Below are 16,939 nucleotides of genomic sequence, written 5' to 3' on the forward strand. Positions count from 1 at the left end.
GACACAAAATTAAGCTTAAAATAAAAACCAACCTTTGAAGTATAAATGCCATTGCCTTAGCCACGTGCTCATTGCACCGACAATCTCTTGAAACGTGAATTGCAAGTAATTCCACGAATTAACGGCGGTGATGCATCTGCTTGAAAGCGAATATTCTGACGCAATTCCTACGTGAAAACTCGCCTGCACGCTAAAGAAAGGTAAACCAGTTGCGTTTTCAAGAATGAGCGAACAAATTAATTAATCCATTATTTAGTGGGAAAACAATTGTTCCCGTCTTCAGGTATTTGCTTTCTTCATTCCTTGACCCTTATGGAGATTAGTTAATTCATTCAGAACGAAATCATCAGTGGTAAATTTACAGGTATGAGCGTGCTTCGAACTCTGACGCATTTATGAAGCGCTATCTCGGCGCAGTGAAGGGTGGTGTTTTTTTGTTTGTGTTTTGGCCCTAATAAAATTCATCTGTTGGACAAGGCTTGTCCTGTGTCCTCTTCCCATTGCTTTCCTTTTGCACGCTGATTTGGAGTATGCGTCAATTGAAGTATCCCAACTTTCTACCTCACTGCGAAAGAAACATCCCCAATATGAAATCTGGGGATGTGGCTGTCCTCTTCGCTCGAAAGTCCAGGAGGACGTGCACACGGAAATATGGATTCTGGATCCGACTGAGGTGCGGCGGCCACGTCAACATGGGTTTCTGAGGGACCTTTATGGAACATTTTGTAGGGTTCAGTTACAATCTCTACCGGTATGGCCAGCGGCGGTGCACGACGTTGATCTCTAAAAATAGAGCATTTCGAAATTAATTATAACGAAATCCCGACCAGATTCAAAATCAATAACTTACTGACCTACGCTGCAGTGCGTGGAAACGTTTCAGCATGGATAAAGATAGAGCAAATAACAGATTATAGGCCCAGAGGTTGATCACAGTAACTGTTCAGTTGGCTATTCTGCACTTGGGGAAAAGGGCAAGAAAGGTGAGGAGGAAATTTAAGATACGTAAAAAAAGGAAAATGGTTCGCACGAACACGATCAAGGTGCTTTCAATATATATATATATATATATATATATATATATATATATATATATATATATATATATATATACATAAAGCTGGTGTTTTACGGCACTGGTGCTTTCTGAAGGCAACGGAACACCTTGTCCGAATTCTACAAGACAATATAGTCCTCCAAGTCATCAAATTTTATCTTAACCACAATGTCCACACGTGGGACCGAATTCACAAAGCTTTTCGTTCTTAAGTGCTGTTTGCCATTGGCCCGCCGCGTTCGCCAAAAATAAGCTTGTTCACAAACGTATGAAGTACCGGGATGCATGTGCCGTGGCCGGCAGTAGCGCAATGCTGCTAGCGACATCTAGCGAAGCTTTTGTCTGTCAGTAGCACGTCCGAAGCGTCTCTTTGTTGCGGGAGTGGTCTCACCGCAGGAAAGTCACAAGAGGGCTGAAAGTTAGCAATTATGCCGCTACCGACGCTTTACACCCCTTTGGATGTGGCAGGTCACTGCACTATAATAGCTTTGCGCCATATTTGATTTAACGTTTCACCACGGAATGGCGCTATCAGCAGTTTTGGCTACAGTCCACATCTCCGGTAACTCGCTATCCCTAAAAGGGTAATGTGTTTAACGGACAATCTAAAGCTCTCGACGGCGCGGCATCAATTTGGTGCGCGAAAAAATCCAAACCAACCACACATTCACTAACCATATAGGCTTTCTGGAACTCCTTTTAACTGTCCATTATGTCCAACATCACAAATGGTTGACACTTGCGCTTACGACCAGTTTTGCCACCAAAACGTTTTTGCGAATGCGCGCGTTCTTTTCTCAAAGCTACAACCAAGTGCCCTAGCTAAAAAACATCTACACAGACTTCACAACTGCTGGCCTTGCAGAGCGATCATACAAATACTGTAAGATGTTTATCGTAGGACGGGCATCATTTAATGTATTTCTGTGATTGCATACGTGATATCTCTTTGGTATGCTGGCGCTACAAAGGCACCTCCTTGTTATCTACTGAGGAAGATAGAGGGGCCGCCGGAAGATAAAGATATGAAGTTATTAACAGTAGGAGAACAAAGCGTCTGCCTTAGCTCCGGATTCAGGCTGAGGCTGTTTGTCCTCTGCGGAATATACAATCTGGTAAAGCAGTTTAATATTGCGACAGCATATATATGGTCACTCCAGGTGATTTCTTGCTGTCGCATTCACCGTGACGTATCACATATATTTATGTATATGTAAGATATATGTTGAAGTATGTCGCATATGCAAGGTAGGTGCTGTGCCACTCAGCCACAGATGTTGCTGAAACCAGGCCTCATGTTCTTGGCTTCTTTTATTCCCCAGAACTTGTTTGAGTTGCAACACACAAAAAAAGTATTTAAAATTCCATTCTCTGCGCGCGCCATTTATTTTAAATTTTCACATGCTGTCGAACAAAGTGAAACAACAATACAGCTCACAATATGAAAGTGGTGTAATGTTACTAGTAACGCTATTTACGGGCAGCGTAGTGGCGCCTGCGCAATGTCACTACATGCCTACGTGAACCTTTTAAGGGTGCCAGAAATTTGCACGCATCTGCGTATGTTGCACCGGCGTAAAATCCACTCGCGTATAGCAAGAACACCGTCCGATGAGTTTGAGTCCAACGCTAAACCTCGCTATTGCTGTCAGTGTCTTCGCCGTTCGGGCAAAGCTGCCAATTTCTCAAGCACTTTAATGGTCCTCAACGAGCCTTAGAAATCGAAGTCATCCGTTGGATAGCCGTGTGCTAAGCTTACAGTAACACTTGAATAAGCTATAGGCGGCCATTTGTTTCTTTCTTCTTTAATTTTTACCCGCACGAAAGGATGACAGTAGCTTGAGCGGCGTGTTATGTAGATAAGAGCGTCACGCGAACGCTGTCATCCGCTATCCTGTTTGCGTTGACTTGTTTAACTACGGTGGAAAGTTTGCGTAACGGTTTTGTCACGTTGTTTTAAGCGCAAAGCGTCCTCCTCGACTGATATAGAGGAGGAGGGAAGGAAGGGAGTGCCTGGTTTTACTCGTTCAAAAATTCACGGCCACCTCAACTACGCGGCGTGGGGATTCCGGAAGCGGGCCTTTGACAGGAGGATTCACTCTTAAAGCGGCACCGCCAACACCCAACTGTCACTCGCTGCACAACAAAAAAATGTTCGACGCAAACAGTGCCTATTGTCGGCAACAAAACTTTTCCAAGGGACAAGGCTCGCGAGGGGAGGCCATGCGTTCTGGGCCAATAGTACGGTGCAGCTGTTTGGGCAAAGATAGATAGAATAAACTTTATTTTCCAACTGGTGCAAGCAACTTGATAGCGAAAGTTTCTGTACAAACCTGTATTACTCGACTAGTTTGCGCGAAAACGATGCTGAGATGGTGTGAAAGCTGCGTTGTTTGAGAAGGGATAGGCATTGTAGAGAGACGCACAAAGAAAAACCGTTTCTATGGCCCCCGAATTCAGCGATAGCTGCCCCTGTGGCAACAACAACAACATGCACAACGGCGAAAACGCCATCATAGTACGACGGAATGACGAAGGAAGGAAGGCTTCCCCGCCGCAGTCTCGGAATGCAATCGCGGCTGGGGAAGAAATGCCTTTCCTGACGATTTCTGGGGCAAAGAACACGACAATGAAAGGAAGAGTGGTGATCTCTGTGACAGACGCGAGAAAAATTGAATAAAGTATGCTTAACGGGTATCGCTGTAATGAGGAAATATTGAACATGTATGTGCCGGAACGTTCCAGAATGTCAACAATCCAAGACTGTTCGCACGAACGTAAACGTTCGTGATTGGCCGATGGCTGCTTGGCCGTTGCATTGTTTCCGCCGCGATCGGTCAAAACATACCAGCGGTGCCCCGCAATGATAATAGCAAGCAGCCAGTCAGTAGGAGAACCTTTCTTCAACGAGGTGGAGCACGGCTTTGTGCGATCGGAAGCGAGCTTGAGCTTTCGTAATGCTGCACTCAATTAGCCGGACGGGCTTCGCGCGTCGAACCTTGTGCGGAACTTGTCAAGGGTTCGCTACACTCCGCGTTTCGCGGCTTCCCCGGCAGCCAATGGAAGACAAGTCGGAGCCACTCAGCAGCGCACGTGTTTGGGGAGAAAACACCGCGGAGTTGTTTTCTGACAATCTGCTGCATACTCGTAGTGTAGCCAGTGAGCTGGCTTTGCTTACGCTACGTCGACAGCTTCCGTCAAGCTCTGAGCCAACCATTGGCCGTTCTTGGTTTCGAAAACAAGACTTTCGAGGAGTTTAAATTGGGCGCTCCCGGCACCTGGGATGCAAACCTGCCAAGTTTCTCCTGGCTAAGCCCTTCTGACTTGTTCTGCTAGACTACGACTTCGTTGGCTTGACTCTCAGAGCAGTGTACGCGGAGGAGTTGCTTTGCCATACGGTTTCATTGACTGTAATTTTGATTTTTATCCCGCTAACCAACGGAAGAGGGAGCTTTAGATTAGGGAATTGCGTGTGAACTTTTCGATAATTTAGACGTGAGCAAGATGGCTCCAGCAATGTCGTACGTGCTTCTCGTGTTTGGAGTGGCCCTTTTGCCTGCAGTGAATGGTAAGCTCAGTTCTTTTTATCGCTTCGCTTATATTCCACCATGTCTCTTACCTTATTCGCCGCAATTCTCAATTCGCTTTTCAGTAAAATAATCTTTGGAGAGATGCCACATCTACAGATCAATGTTTGTCATGTGGGTTTATTGTTCTGGCACTCAAGCAAAGAAACGCAATTAAGAAAAGAACTCAAGCGGCCGGGCTACAACATTGTAATTTTTTTTATTATAACCTATTTTCGAACACGCCCTGAAGCATTATCTCTGAAACTATAGTTGTGAACGCTGACACGATCCGGGGCCAAATTCACAAAGGTTCGCGTTCGGGTGTGTTCTTTTTCATTGGCCGGTAGCCTTCCATAATAATATGTCCGTCGTAACGATTGGTGGGCATTTTCATTGCAAATCGCTATAGTTTAAGTACGTTTTCGTAAATACAGGCCCAGCTTCTGACTGGCGCTATATTCCTTTAGTAGAGTGCACGAACTTTACTTTTGTGAAAACGGGCCATTCAAATTGTGGAGTTTTAAGCTCCACCACAATATATGTGACATAGGTGGAAGTGTAGTGGAAAACTTCAAGTTAATTTTGATAAGCACTCATTCATTACTGCTTGGCGAAATGTGAGTTTGCACTAGCATTCTCGCGGATCCGGCAACTCATTTAGAATATGTCCGCTGGTGAGAATATGTAAATCTGTGGACATATGCCGCATAACACGACCCAACAATGGCCAAACTGTTCGAAGCTGATGTTCAAAGCTGGAAACACACGAAACGTACCCATTTTATTGTTGTTATTGTTCTACCGCCCAGAAACGTCACGTGACTTTTTCTCTGTTTCTGCGCAGGGCAATGCATCAATGTTACACTTCCGAATATCCTCAACTTGGGAGAGGTGAGTCATAAGCAATGTCGATAGAAAATGCTCTTCGAGTTTCGAAGTTTCGTAGTTATTAAATCTGGTTTTGGCTTCCGGTGAAAGCGTTATTGCAAAGAACTTTCATTTCCTCTTATAGGGAGTCATACTATAATGTCAACTGAGCAAATTTTGTCATCTTGTACTTTGCTCAAGACATTTTAAATTTACAATAACATTTACAAATCGGCCAGATACAAATAATAGACAAGCAAAAGTAAATGATTCCACGTTATTTTGAAAGGAATATTTATTTTGGACAGTCCCACTTGGTCTCTCATCATATCTGCACCGCAGAGTGAGCTCACTTCGTATTTAGGTGCTCAATATTGAGGGGAAGGGAATAAAGTCAAAATTATTCGCGCGATTATACAGCATGGGAAACAGAATAAGCGAAAGTTTGTGCCACCATTTGTTTGTTCTGAATGGGGGTAAGATATTACTCTCGAACGAGAAAACGAAGTGCACTTGTTCTATATAAACTGTCGTTATTTTTTACTTCCAGTGTCTGGGAACTACACTCAGAGCTTGTCCTGATACGTCGGTAAGTTTACCCCCACCCCCTTACCCCCGATGACGAGGTGTGCTTGTGTTTACGTGTTGCTTGAAACGACAGGTTTATTTATTATTTGCCTCGCACGGGATGTTTTATTTGTTTTCTGGACCGCAAGCATTAAAGGCTGCTGATGTCAAAATAAAGCTAGAGTATCTGAACAATCAAAGCCTGGGGATTCGCAAAAACTTGAGAAAAGGCTTGAATGCCAAGTTAATCGTGCCGGTCATTGGCCTTCAAGTAATTTACCGCGCGCTGCTGAAATGTCTCCTATCGAAGCCGCAATTACACAGAGCACATCTGCCACTTAGCCGGTCGTCCTGTATTCGTGTTGCTGTATCGTCATACTTTTGAGTGTCTGTTAAATATCACAGAACATCTGACATACTAGCTCAAATATATCTTCGTTAATCGATGCATTGACATATGAATTTTTTAAAACGCGGGAAAAGGATGACGTGATTAACCTTCGAACATCTCTGTCCTTTTCAGTCGGGCCTAGTACCAGACCTCACCCGTGTCCTCCGGGTAAGTCAACAGCAGGAAATCCATAATGTTGCGCCAGCACTGTTGCTTGCAATGAAAACAAACACGTCTACAGTCTGTAAGGGACCACGAAAAAAAAATGGACGCACAATCGTGTTTCTTGTGTATACCTCATTGTCCAGTATTTAATTCTATCATGTAGAAGCACTGTTCCACGTCAAATAAAATTAGGATTGTTTCTTCACTTTTATTTCTGACCTAGGAGAGTGCATCTGAGCAATTATTCAATTAGGTGTAATATGAGCAAACATTAATTTAGTATAACTAACAAATAAATTAATCATTTGTTTGCCATACTATCCATAACAGTGAACTCGCTCTAGCGTATCAAAACGCTGTAGTCTTAATCTCGTTCCCCATAAGCTCTATCAAGTAAGCAGAACATCTTTGAAAATGCGTTACTCTTGTTGTAATCTATGTGAATTAAGATCAAGAGCGTATACATCGAGCGTATTCAGTCACATACGTTAGTTAAATTAAGTTACGTTAAGTTTAGCGCGCCTAAATCCAAATTATGAGGTATAAAAATTTACATTACGGAGTTTCACGTGCCAAAACCACGATCTGACTATGAGGCACGCCATAGTGGGTGACCCCAGAAGGCTGGGCCATCTAGGGTTCTTTAAAGTGCACCTAAATCAATGTATACGGGTACTTTCACATTTCGCCCATATATCTAAATGCGGCCGCCGTGGCCGGGATTCGATCCTGCGATCTCGTGCTTAGCAGCTCAACACCACTAAATTATGAGGTATCACAGTAGGCGTAGCATATATGACACGTTGAATTAGACCCTGCGATCACGTGCTTGGCAGCTAGACACCACAAATTATGAGGTATCAAAGTAGGTGTAGCATATATGACACGTTGGGCAATGCAGGGATATGATGGCACTGAAAGCGGAACTTGAGCTTTAGGAGAAATTGTGGTTATGCAATAACAAGGCGGCCCCTCGTACCTTGATTGGCGGCTTAGCAAGCAATGAAAGAGGCATGCCGACGGAGACCTCAAGTTGCCGCACTGGCTCAAGTGACGTCTCGTTGTTTTACAGCGCACACTGGGCTTTAGGTCACCGTTTATTTGTAAAAAGAGGCCCGGCGCTTTCTAAAAAAACACACACAATGACTAAGCTCAGCAAGTTTCGATAACAAAGAAAATTTTTCTGATGCTGCCTGCCATTTTACATGGCATCCATCTGATTGCTTTCTGCTGGAAACCATCTTGTACCGCTGCATCCAATGAGCTCAGATAGAAACCATTCTCAAATTTAAATACGCTTGTATTCCGTTTTTCCATACGTGCCACTCCAGTGCGAGGGATAGTGTTATTGCCTCATGGAAAACTACATATTTGCTGACTGCTGACGTCGATGCAATTACTCTTCATCTGATCGCTGCGCCCACGTTTGTTCCTACACAGTGTGTGCTCCAGATTCTACCTCAGATTGGAAGCCCCGTGTCTGGACTCTTCAACGTCATCGGGCTCCTCGAAGCAGTTCTTTCAAGACTGGGCCTGTGTGAGTACTGTTTGCTCATGGATGCCATAATTTTTTTTACCTCTTTCATGACACTTCTGTCTTTTTTACGTTTGAATTGGTGGGCTGTGCAACATTTAGATTACACTGTAGTTGCAAAAAACGTCTTGCTGCAAGGAATTACACAAACAAAATGCAACCCACACAGTGACAAAGCGATATGTACAAGGACCTTTCTATATTATGTGAATTGTACTGTCTTCCTGTGCGCCCTTGCAACACGATGGCTTTTTCAAGATATTCTACCACCTTGCTCGACGTAATGTCTTTAGAAGTGGTAGCGTCGTGTACGGTGTTAAAATTACTTTGGTAGTCCGGAATAGTTTTAGGGGTGAACCCTGCTAAGAAGCTTGTACGTTTTGCAATGTAGTTGAGGTTGTGTTTAACGTTGTAAGAACAGCAGCTTTCAACATTTGCATTGGGCCTCTGGAGATTTTTTCTAACTTTTCCCCAATGCAGCACAGATACGCAAAACCATTCATCGGTATTCTGCGACAACTCCAACGTCGTGCACGTGTTTGGCTAACGAAGGTTGCGCACAGCTTGGTTCTCACATTTCCGAAGGCTTCTTCATAGTGAGGCAGCACCTTCTCTGTCTGTTAACTTCTCATCACGCAAAATAACATCATTCCTTTTTTAAATTTACAATCATGGATTGCGTCTTGATAGCAGGCCCCTATGTTGTGAAGCATGAAACAAAATAATAACATGCGAAAATGTTTAATTTCGCCAATGCACAACTCTTTGAGTAATAAAATTTGTCTCGCTTTGGCACTTGCAGCTGGTGACATCGGTGGCCTCACGGACATCCTCTGCAATCCCCTTGGAATACCGCTGTTCAGCTGCGGCACGTTCAGTCCCGGAAACATCGCCTGCCAAGAACCCCTCCAGATCAGCCTGCCCAGCGTGTTCAACGTGGGAGCGGTGAGAACGGTTTAATATAGCCAGCTGCATTCATGGCTCTCTCATTAAGTATTATCCGAACACTTATTAAACTCGAGAAAATATATCGTCACACTCCTAGTTTTACACATCTCAAAGTCTGAACAGTCGTTGAGAAGTGTTTGTGCCTCATCATTTTCGGAATTTTGCTGTCTGTTTCAATGTTACAGTGCCTGAACACTACTCTGTTGTTCTGCGAAGCCGGTTCAACTATTTCGGTGAGTAAATTAACTTTCTTAAGAAAACTGAACTGCGGATCCCAAGAGCATCTTTTTTTTTTTTTTACTGACAGTGGCGTCCTTTCTTTTACCCAGGACCCCATCCTGAGAGAGCTGTTTCAAGCAGTCGGGGTAAGTACGATTGCTACCGCAATCAATTAAGAACTTGTTTACAGCTCCGCAACAACACGGATGAACATTCCTACTAGCCATTACAAAGTCTGAACATTATCGCTCTGTGGAAGGGTTTAGAATCAGAACCTGAATTTAGAATGTGTCGCTTGTGCCCACAGAGTGCAAGAAAGGGTGGCCGACCAATAGTGTGAGTGAAAGAAATGGCAGCGAGAAAGCGAGGGGCGTAGAAAACACTGAACAACGGCTACTGTAGTTGTTCGATTCTCTCAATAATTTAGTGATTCCTTTTGTTCGATTCTACTCCTTGTGTTTCATCTACCACTCGCGACCAGCCGACCATTGTGATAATTTAGGCAGAGTGGCTGCTCGGACCCCTGAAGAAAGCAGGGAATGGAAATGAATTGGAAAAGAATCGTTACATCAGCCATACCCATATTAGTTCGATAAGTATGATACGGAAAACGCACGGAAAACGTGTCATAGTTAAATGCTTACATTAACGTTTTAGTACGCGTACTTAGCGAACACTTCAACGCGCTTGTATTCTGAATCTGATCGCTAAAGTAATGTCAGCGTAATTTGCAACACGAACAGAACGAAATTCATCAAAACGCTCGTTACGCGCTATCACGGAGTGCGATATGCAGTCGCTCGATAGGAAGCTTGTAGGCATGGTATGCTATAGAAAATTAATTTCAAAGCCCAGGTTTAACCTTACTTACTTATTTATTGACTTATTTATCTATTTCGGTATGACTTACAGGTCATATACGGGAACATTGAATAAAGGCGGCATGAAAAAAGAAAAGCACAACCGCAATGCAAATCATCAAGGGAAAGGGTAACTATATACAGAAGTACACCGAAACAGAAAAACCTAGAGAAGTGTGTAAAAAGCACGATTGCAAAATAGGGTTAAGAATGATACTAAAAATGTCCAGGAGGACGTCGGGACACGAAAACCAAAATACAGGTGCTTTTCAAAACGACAGAACGTATTCCAGTCGTTTGCTACTTGTTCATGTTTGAATTCATGTTGATATGACATTGATAACTGTATAAAGGACTCCTCGTCTGAGTGGTGAAGCGGGCACTAACAAAACATAATGCTTGTGCAGTGTATTCTGAGCGTGACCCCAGATGGTCTGCAACTGGACCTTGTCTCGAGCCTGGTGTGCCCCCTGGTGGACATCCTCAACTCGTCGCTGGACGAGTTCACCTCGCTGCTGCCCTTCCGATTCCTCACGCGAGGAATAACCAACGCCGTCAACTCGCTCACCAACAACCTGCTCGGAGCCGTCGGTAACTGTGAGTGGTCTTTGTATTATCTACACATTGAGGTTCAGGAAGAACACGGGGAATGTGGTTGATGAAAATTCAAGACGATGAGAAAAACGAAAACAGGATGAACGCAGGAGTCAACGTTTCGACTAGTGGACTAGTCTTTTTCAAGGCGACATATACTTTTCTCGGCACAGTAGGTATAGGTAGGGTTCTTCTAAAGGAAGGAGAGGGTAAGGCGGGTGCGTGAAGCAATGACCGAGGGTATGTTAGTGACGAGGGTGTTGAATTGAAAAGCAAGGCGAGCTATTTAATTAGCTTCTGCACATTGAGGGTTTCATAACCACTTCAACCATGGATAATGACCCAAGTGTCATTAGGTCTCCAACAATGCTATATAAGTTTTTCACGAAACACTATGCAGACGGAATATAAAAAAAGTCCACCCTAGCATTATTATTTGGGCAAATTTCGAGATTCTTCTTAAGCACGAGGAATTGATCGCCAATATTTGACAATATTTGACACTCTTGTATGCAATATTTATTTGCACTGCTGTCAATTAGACAGTCAGTGGACGCAGTCAAGTAGTATCGTGAGTCTTTTTGTAGGCTGCCCGCAGCATCACTGTCTGTAGATGTTGATGTTGAAATAAGCCGAACTTGAACCTGAACACTTAGATTCAGAGTTATACTTGTGGACTTTTTTATAGCATCAACTTACACTTTGGAAAAATATGTTTTCTTTAAGTACGCAGAAAACCATCAGTGAAGGAGATTAACGCACGCTCACGAACACCATGATTTTTCTCTGTTCTTCTTGGTCCTTAGTCTGTGTGCCGCAGTCCGCCAGACAATATTGATTTGCAGGTCCTTTCACCAGCCTCTCAAAAATTACGGTGAATGGTGATTTGCATGGCACGCTACTTCTCTTTAGATATTATTCGGATGTAGTGCACAAGAAGAAGTAGCACCAGTGAGCGGTATTTTTGATTGTGTCGAGTAGATGAAATTCGCGATAAATTAAACACACATGCATATATAAACCTGATAAAATAGTAGTATGATAATATAGTTTATTAGCTTTACCATGATAGTGCATGCGGAGGCCCGAACACCACAGTACTCGTGCTTCCTGTTACGCTTCTGTAAATTGTACAGTTGTGAGACGTGTACCACCATCATTTTGTCCTATCACGCAATTGACTGTAGTCTGCTCAAGTTATCGCTACATAAATCCGTCTCCCCTTCGTCTCTTTTTTTTTTGCTAGGAACAGAGGAGCTTGAAACATTGCATTTATGTTTATTTTTGCACATGTAATACATTTGATACTTGCGACAAATGCAGGTGACCGATGACTTTCGAGGCCTGAGTGCGCCCGAATTCAAACTAGCCTGCCAGGAAGAAGAGCGGAACGAGGGAAACGCTGACGCCATTTTTCGAGCCACAGTGAAGCCACTGCCACGGTAGTCCACACGATCTGAGCCAGGAGGCAACGCCCCGAGAAGTGCCAGCAGCTACCATGCCCCGCTCCGTACGCGACTTCCCGGATGCGCGCCATGCCAAAAAAAAACACGATGGCGCACAAGGATGCTCGAACGACTGTGGACACGCTGTATCGTCAATTCTGTACAAAGCTGTTTGTTCTGCGGTTCCTAGCCATCCAAAGGCAGCGAGGAAGTCACTTAATGTCTGCCAGTCCTGGCTCAAGTAGCGATTACATCTGACTCATCAAATCCTCGGCGAATAAAATTTATTATTGTTTTCAGTTTGTGTAACTTTCTTTTCATGATGCATAGAAAAGATCACACCCTCCTCACGGGCTGAATTATCAAAGTAATTCATATTTCACGCTTCTGTTCGTAAGGACTGTTCTCGATAGGTTGGACGCCTTGACTAATTTTGTGTCCGGCAACAGGTGTGGCTCGCACTTGTACTTACAAATTTAAAACCCTCAGGAATCCTGCTTTTACACAAACCCAGATGAAAACCATGCATATCAGTCATCGACGACGTTGTTCCGATGACGTGCCTAATTTTGCGAAGATACTAGGATTGCCGAATCAAAAAGATGGGGCCCGCCCATGCACCTTGAGGGTGACAGAGCACGCAGACACGAACCACTCGCACACTACACGTGCTACGCACACATCACGCGACTGCCAAGCTAATGCGGAGGTTGTGGGTTGGGTCCCCACCGGCGACAATTAAGTTATCTTTTCGTCCACTTTCACTTCAATTTCTTTATTATTTTCTAGATTTAACTTTCAACCACAGCTAATTTACCTTATGCTTTCCACGGCTTCAAATGATTATGATTAACAAAAATCGAACCCCTCTGTTCCCCTTCCAAAGTTCTACACAGTCATTTACTAATAGAGTGATCTGGCACACGACCCCCTAATCGTTATAAAGGAGTAATCACGGGGCTTGCGTCGCTCTTGATCGTGTTTTCCGGGAACTCATTTGTGATAGTTTTAAAACACTCTCCCAAGGATAACGAGCATGGATGTGCTACCGACAAGAGTTAAATTCAATTCATTTTATTTCACCATACACATGGTCGAGCTCTTGGGCAAAAAGCTGCACGAACCAGCTTGACTGGCCCCAAGAGAGCACATCAGGATAGAGCAGCGTAACGGTGTATACATCAGCAAAAAACTAAATTAAACAACAAAACTGAGCTGTTCAAGAAAATATAAAAAAGAAGGAGAGGCAGCTAATACAGAACACATAGTTAACTGTGGTATCAGTAGCCAACATGACATTAGGTGTTTAGCATCCATACTGTTTGAAATTTGGCTCCTTGAAACAGGCGCTCTTTGAAATATCAACAAAGTTAGACGTACTCTAATGTAGCTGATACATAAAACCAGTTAATACAAAAATAAAACTAAAAAAAGAAAAGAATTTCAACAAAAGGTAAAAGCAATAAAAGAAATTACAACAATGGAACAGTGCACAGGTCATACAAATAGCACCTCCAGATCAACAAGCTTTTCAATACATAGATGTTAAGGGCAGTGTGAGGTGTTCACCTGGTTTAACGTAGACCTAGTATGAAATGTTTCAGAGGAAAGTTACATTGCTAAGCAAGCCACATTATTATATGTAGTGCATGCGAGCAAGGTGTGCAAGGTGTTTGTGTACAAGCGACTTCTGAACTTGAAATTAGTTTCTTAAAGTTAAAGTTAAAAGCCTTAGCCTGCCCACTTTACGACCCCGGCTGGGACATTCACCCCAAATAAAATATTACACGTCTGCGTGTCACCAAAGCTAAGTCAGGCGCTGAAAAAAAAAACGTTGTTTGAAACATTGCAGACGAATTGCAAAGGCAATGCATCTGCAGATGTTTTTGCAGATGCATCTGCATCTGCAGAAACATTGCATTACGTTGTGCCGCTACTCTCACCCTTTGTGAGCTTCACGCCATCTTGAGGCGAGATATAGCGAGTGCGAATTTGGTCCATACTTGCATTGGTCTGGAGAAGGAGGCTAGCCTATATATATTTTTTTTTGCGCCGAGAAAGTGATGAGGGCGTCTAATCTATCACAACAGCTGTGGAAGAACTGCCACAGCAGTGTACTCTAATCGGATCTTCTCGCGCACAATTTTTGCTACTCATAGGACGTCGTCTGCATACTTCTTGATTCTATCACAAACTATGGCCCCTGAAATGCATGCTAAGTTTTGAACGCCATCTGTCATTCTGGATGAGGTGCAAAGCTGCAGAATGAGAAAACGTGACATTTGCTTTATAACACTCTTTGACAAAAAAACAACACCAAAAATCTAGGTGGACGCTCCTACTTTCCTAGCCGTGGCAGCTGCAGCCTTGCTGAATAGGTCACGTGCAGAACAACACGCGTAACAAATAGGCTTTTATCTAGGAACCTCTGTGCAATCCTTAGAGAAGTATCGGTGGCCGTCTCTGTTGTCTACGAAATTACGCAGCCAAAAGGAAACGGTACCTAAATATCCTCAGTGCAACAAGGATACGCCTAGCATGATTACTTTAATAAACGGTGCTTTCTATGCCTTCTTTTATTTCCGGGGTAATTGATTCGTCTATTTGGTTGGCTTCTTGTGCTGTAGGGTGCGCCGTTCCTGAACACAGTCCAAGAGTAAACCGGGCTAATCCCGCTGATGATACGAGCAAAAGTGGGCTGATACCGAAGACTAATGCGCAGCTGCGCAGATTAGTTACGCATGTGCCAAGTGGTGAGGGTCTTTGCATCTTGCTGATTTCCCGTACAGGCAAGTCATGCCTATGCTGTACAGCGCATTGCAGAAGACGAACACTTTTGCGGCGCTTAAGGAACCGCTTCTCGAAGGCTTCGCTTCACATCCATTGCAAGGTGTGAGTTGGATCGACATGGCTACTTTTATGTGGTTAGCACGTCCGTCTCCCATCTGCACCTGCCCCAGGAGCGTGAGTTCATGTCGAAGCGCCGGTGCGAAAAGCCGATGGTGAGTTTGAGGATCAGGACGTAGCTTGGTGACCCAAGGACTCAATAATGATGAGGACGGGTTGATGTCGTTGTTGTTGTTGTTGTTGATGATGACGATGATGGTGACATCATATCTGTAACCTAAAGGACCTACGGACGGACACAGCAAAGCCAGCTTCAAACTTAAAAACCAATGAGTTGTGAGATTTACCGTCCCGAAAGCTCACAGAGGCTCGTGAGGGATGGCGCACTGGAGCTCTCCGGATTATTTAAACAACCTGCGGCTTCGTAACGTGCGTCTCAAATGTGCATGATCGTTTTTGATAGCGAAAGCTATACTCCTCGAGGTAGGACTCCCAAGGTGAATCTCGGTGCTCGTTTGACCTTCAGCCGCCGGCACGCACGTTTGGAGGTATGAGGTCACGTCACGTAATCCGCTGCGGAGAGGCGTCGCAGAGGGTAACACCTGCTTCGGCGGCGCTTCGTCGCTCAGCCTAACCATGGATGAAGCCCGCGCCGGCGCAAGGGAGGCGCCAGGTTCACAGGTTCGCCGCAAGCGCCAGGTTGAGTCTGAGCACTTTGCCGATATAGCTCGCCGGAAAGAAGCACTGAAGAACTGTGTCTAACCATGCTTAACCGAGCTTTCGCTCGTATAACTACGTTCAAGCCATGTTGAACTCCAGCCACTTTCGTTTGTTCATTTTGCACATTGAACCCGCCGTGGTTGCTCAGTGGCTATGGTGTTGGGCTGCTGGGCACGAGGTCGTCGGATCGAATCCCGGCCATGGCGGCCGCATTTCGATGGGGGCGAAATGCGAAAACACCCGTGTGCTTAGATTTAGGTGCACGTTAAAGAACCCCGGGTGGTCGAAATTTCCGGAGTCCTCCACTACGGCGTGCCTCATAATCAGAAAGTGGTTTTGGCACGTAAAACCGCATAATTTATATATTTTGCACATTGAGATTCGGCCATGTGACAGAGCAACGAATCCGATATATGCTCAGCAGTGCAAAGCCATAGCCACTGAGCCAAAAAAGCAGCGTATGTTTGCAACGTTTGCCGGCTCTCTCAGCAAAAGAACTGTGCATGTACAGACGGCATCCTGTATATAGCAGGTGGATTCAGTCGTACTCCTTCACATTACTCTGTCAAACTGTTCCTCTTAGCGGCCGTATTGAGTAAAAGGCCGGAGAAGCAACCTCTCCGCAGTGAAACTTATTATTTAGACCCTGTAGGGAATAACGGCGCCTAAGAGTCACCATGGACATTCAGCATCTTTCGATAAGGTAAGGGCTCTTCCCGTGCCTAGTGACACATAATTAGTTTCAGGCGTTTTCCAGTCTTACGGTTTCTTATACATACTCATCGTGGTTTACATAGAACTAGGTTGATCATGTATTGAGTCCAGCAAAAGTTGTGAATATTTTAAGATAGAACCATAAAAAACGATCGGCAAGCGATCCGCACATTTCTCTCGCATTTACAGGTGGTTTGGAGATATGAACAGTGGGCGAACAAGGGAAGCCTCAACCTGCAGCCTGAATCATCAGATTTACGTTGAGGCAGCTTTAACCTAAAGCTTCAGAATGGGGCTTCCAATGTGCGCCAATTTTTAGTGCATTAGCATTAAGCCTATCATGTGGTAGATGTATGTATGTATGTATGTATGTATGTATGTATGTATGTATGTATGTATGTATGTATGTATGTATGTATGTATGTATGTATGTATGTATGTA

The 16,939-nt window shown here is 44.2% G+C and overlaps 1 protein-coding gene across 1 annotated transcript; it reads left to right on the forward strand.

Annotated features, from left to right (window-relative positions):
• The first annotated feature begins 4,365 nt into the window (after positions 1-4,365).
• Positions 4,366-15,825, forward strand: LOC139049315 (uncharacterized). The gene is made up of 10 exons (XM_070524693.1): positions 4,366-4,625; positions 5,471-5,517; positions 6,044-6,082; positions 6,584-6,619; positions 8,057-8,153; positions 8,953-9,095; positions 9,284-9,331; positions 9,428-9,463; positions 10,585-10,774; positions 15,590-15,825. The coding sequence occupies exons 1-10, from the start codon at positions 4,562-4,564 to the stop codon at positions 15,823-15,825; spliced, it is 936 nt and encodes a 311-aa protein (XP_070380794.1). The 5' UTR covers positions 4,366-4,561.
• The last annotated feature ends 1,114 nt before the right edge of the window (positions 15,826-16,939 follow it).

The sequence above is a fragment of the Dermacentor albipictus genome, chromosome 8 (assembly GCF_038994185.2).
Source record: "Dermacentor albipictus isolate Rhodes 1998 colony chromosome 8, USDA_Dalb.pri_finalv2, whole genome shotgun sequence".
NCBI classification, from domain to species: domain Eukaryota; kingdom Metazoa; phylum Arthropoda; class Arachnida; order Ixodida; family Ixodidae; genus Dermacentor; species Dermacentor albipictus.

Coding starts and splice junctions, on each gene's coding strand:
- LOC139049315 (XM_070524693.1), top strand. CDS start 4,562: ATGGCTCCAGCAATGTCGTACGTGCTTCTCGTGTTTGGAGTGGCCCTT. Junction 9,096..9,283: donor GCGTGTTCAACGTGGGAGCG/GTGAGAACGGTT, acceptor TCAATGTTACAG/TGCCTGAACACTACTCTGTT. Junction 9,464..10,584: donor AGCTGTTTCAAGCAGTCGGG/GTAAGTACGATT, acceptor ATGCTTGTGCAG/TGTATTCTGAGCGTGACCCC.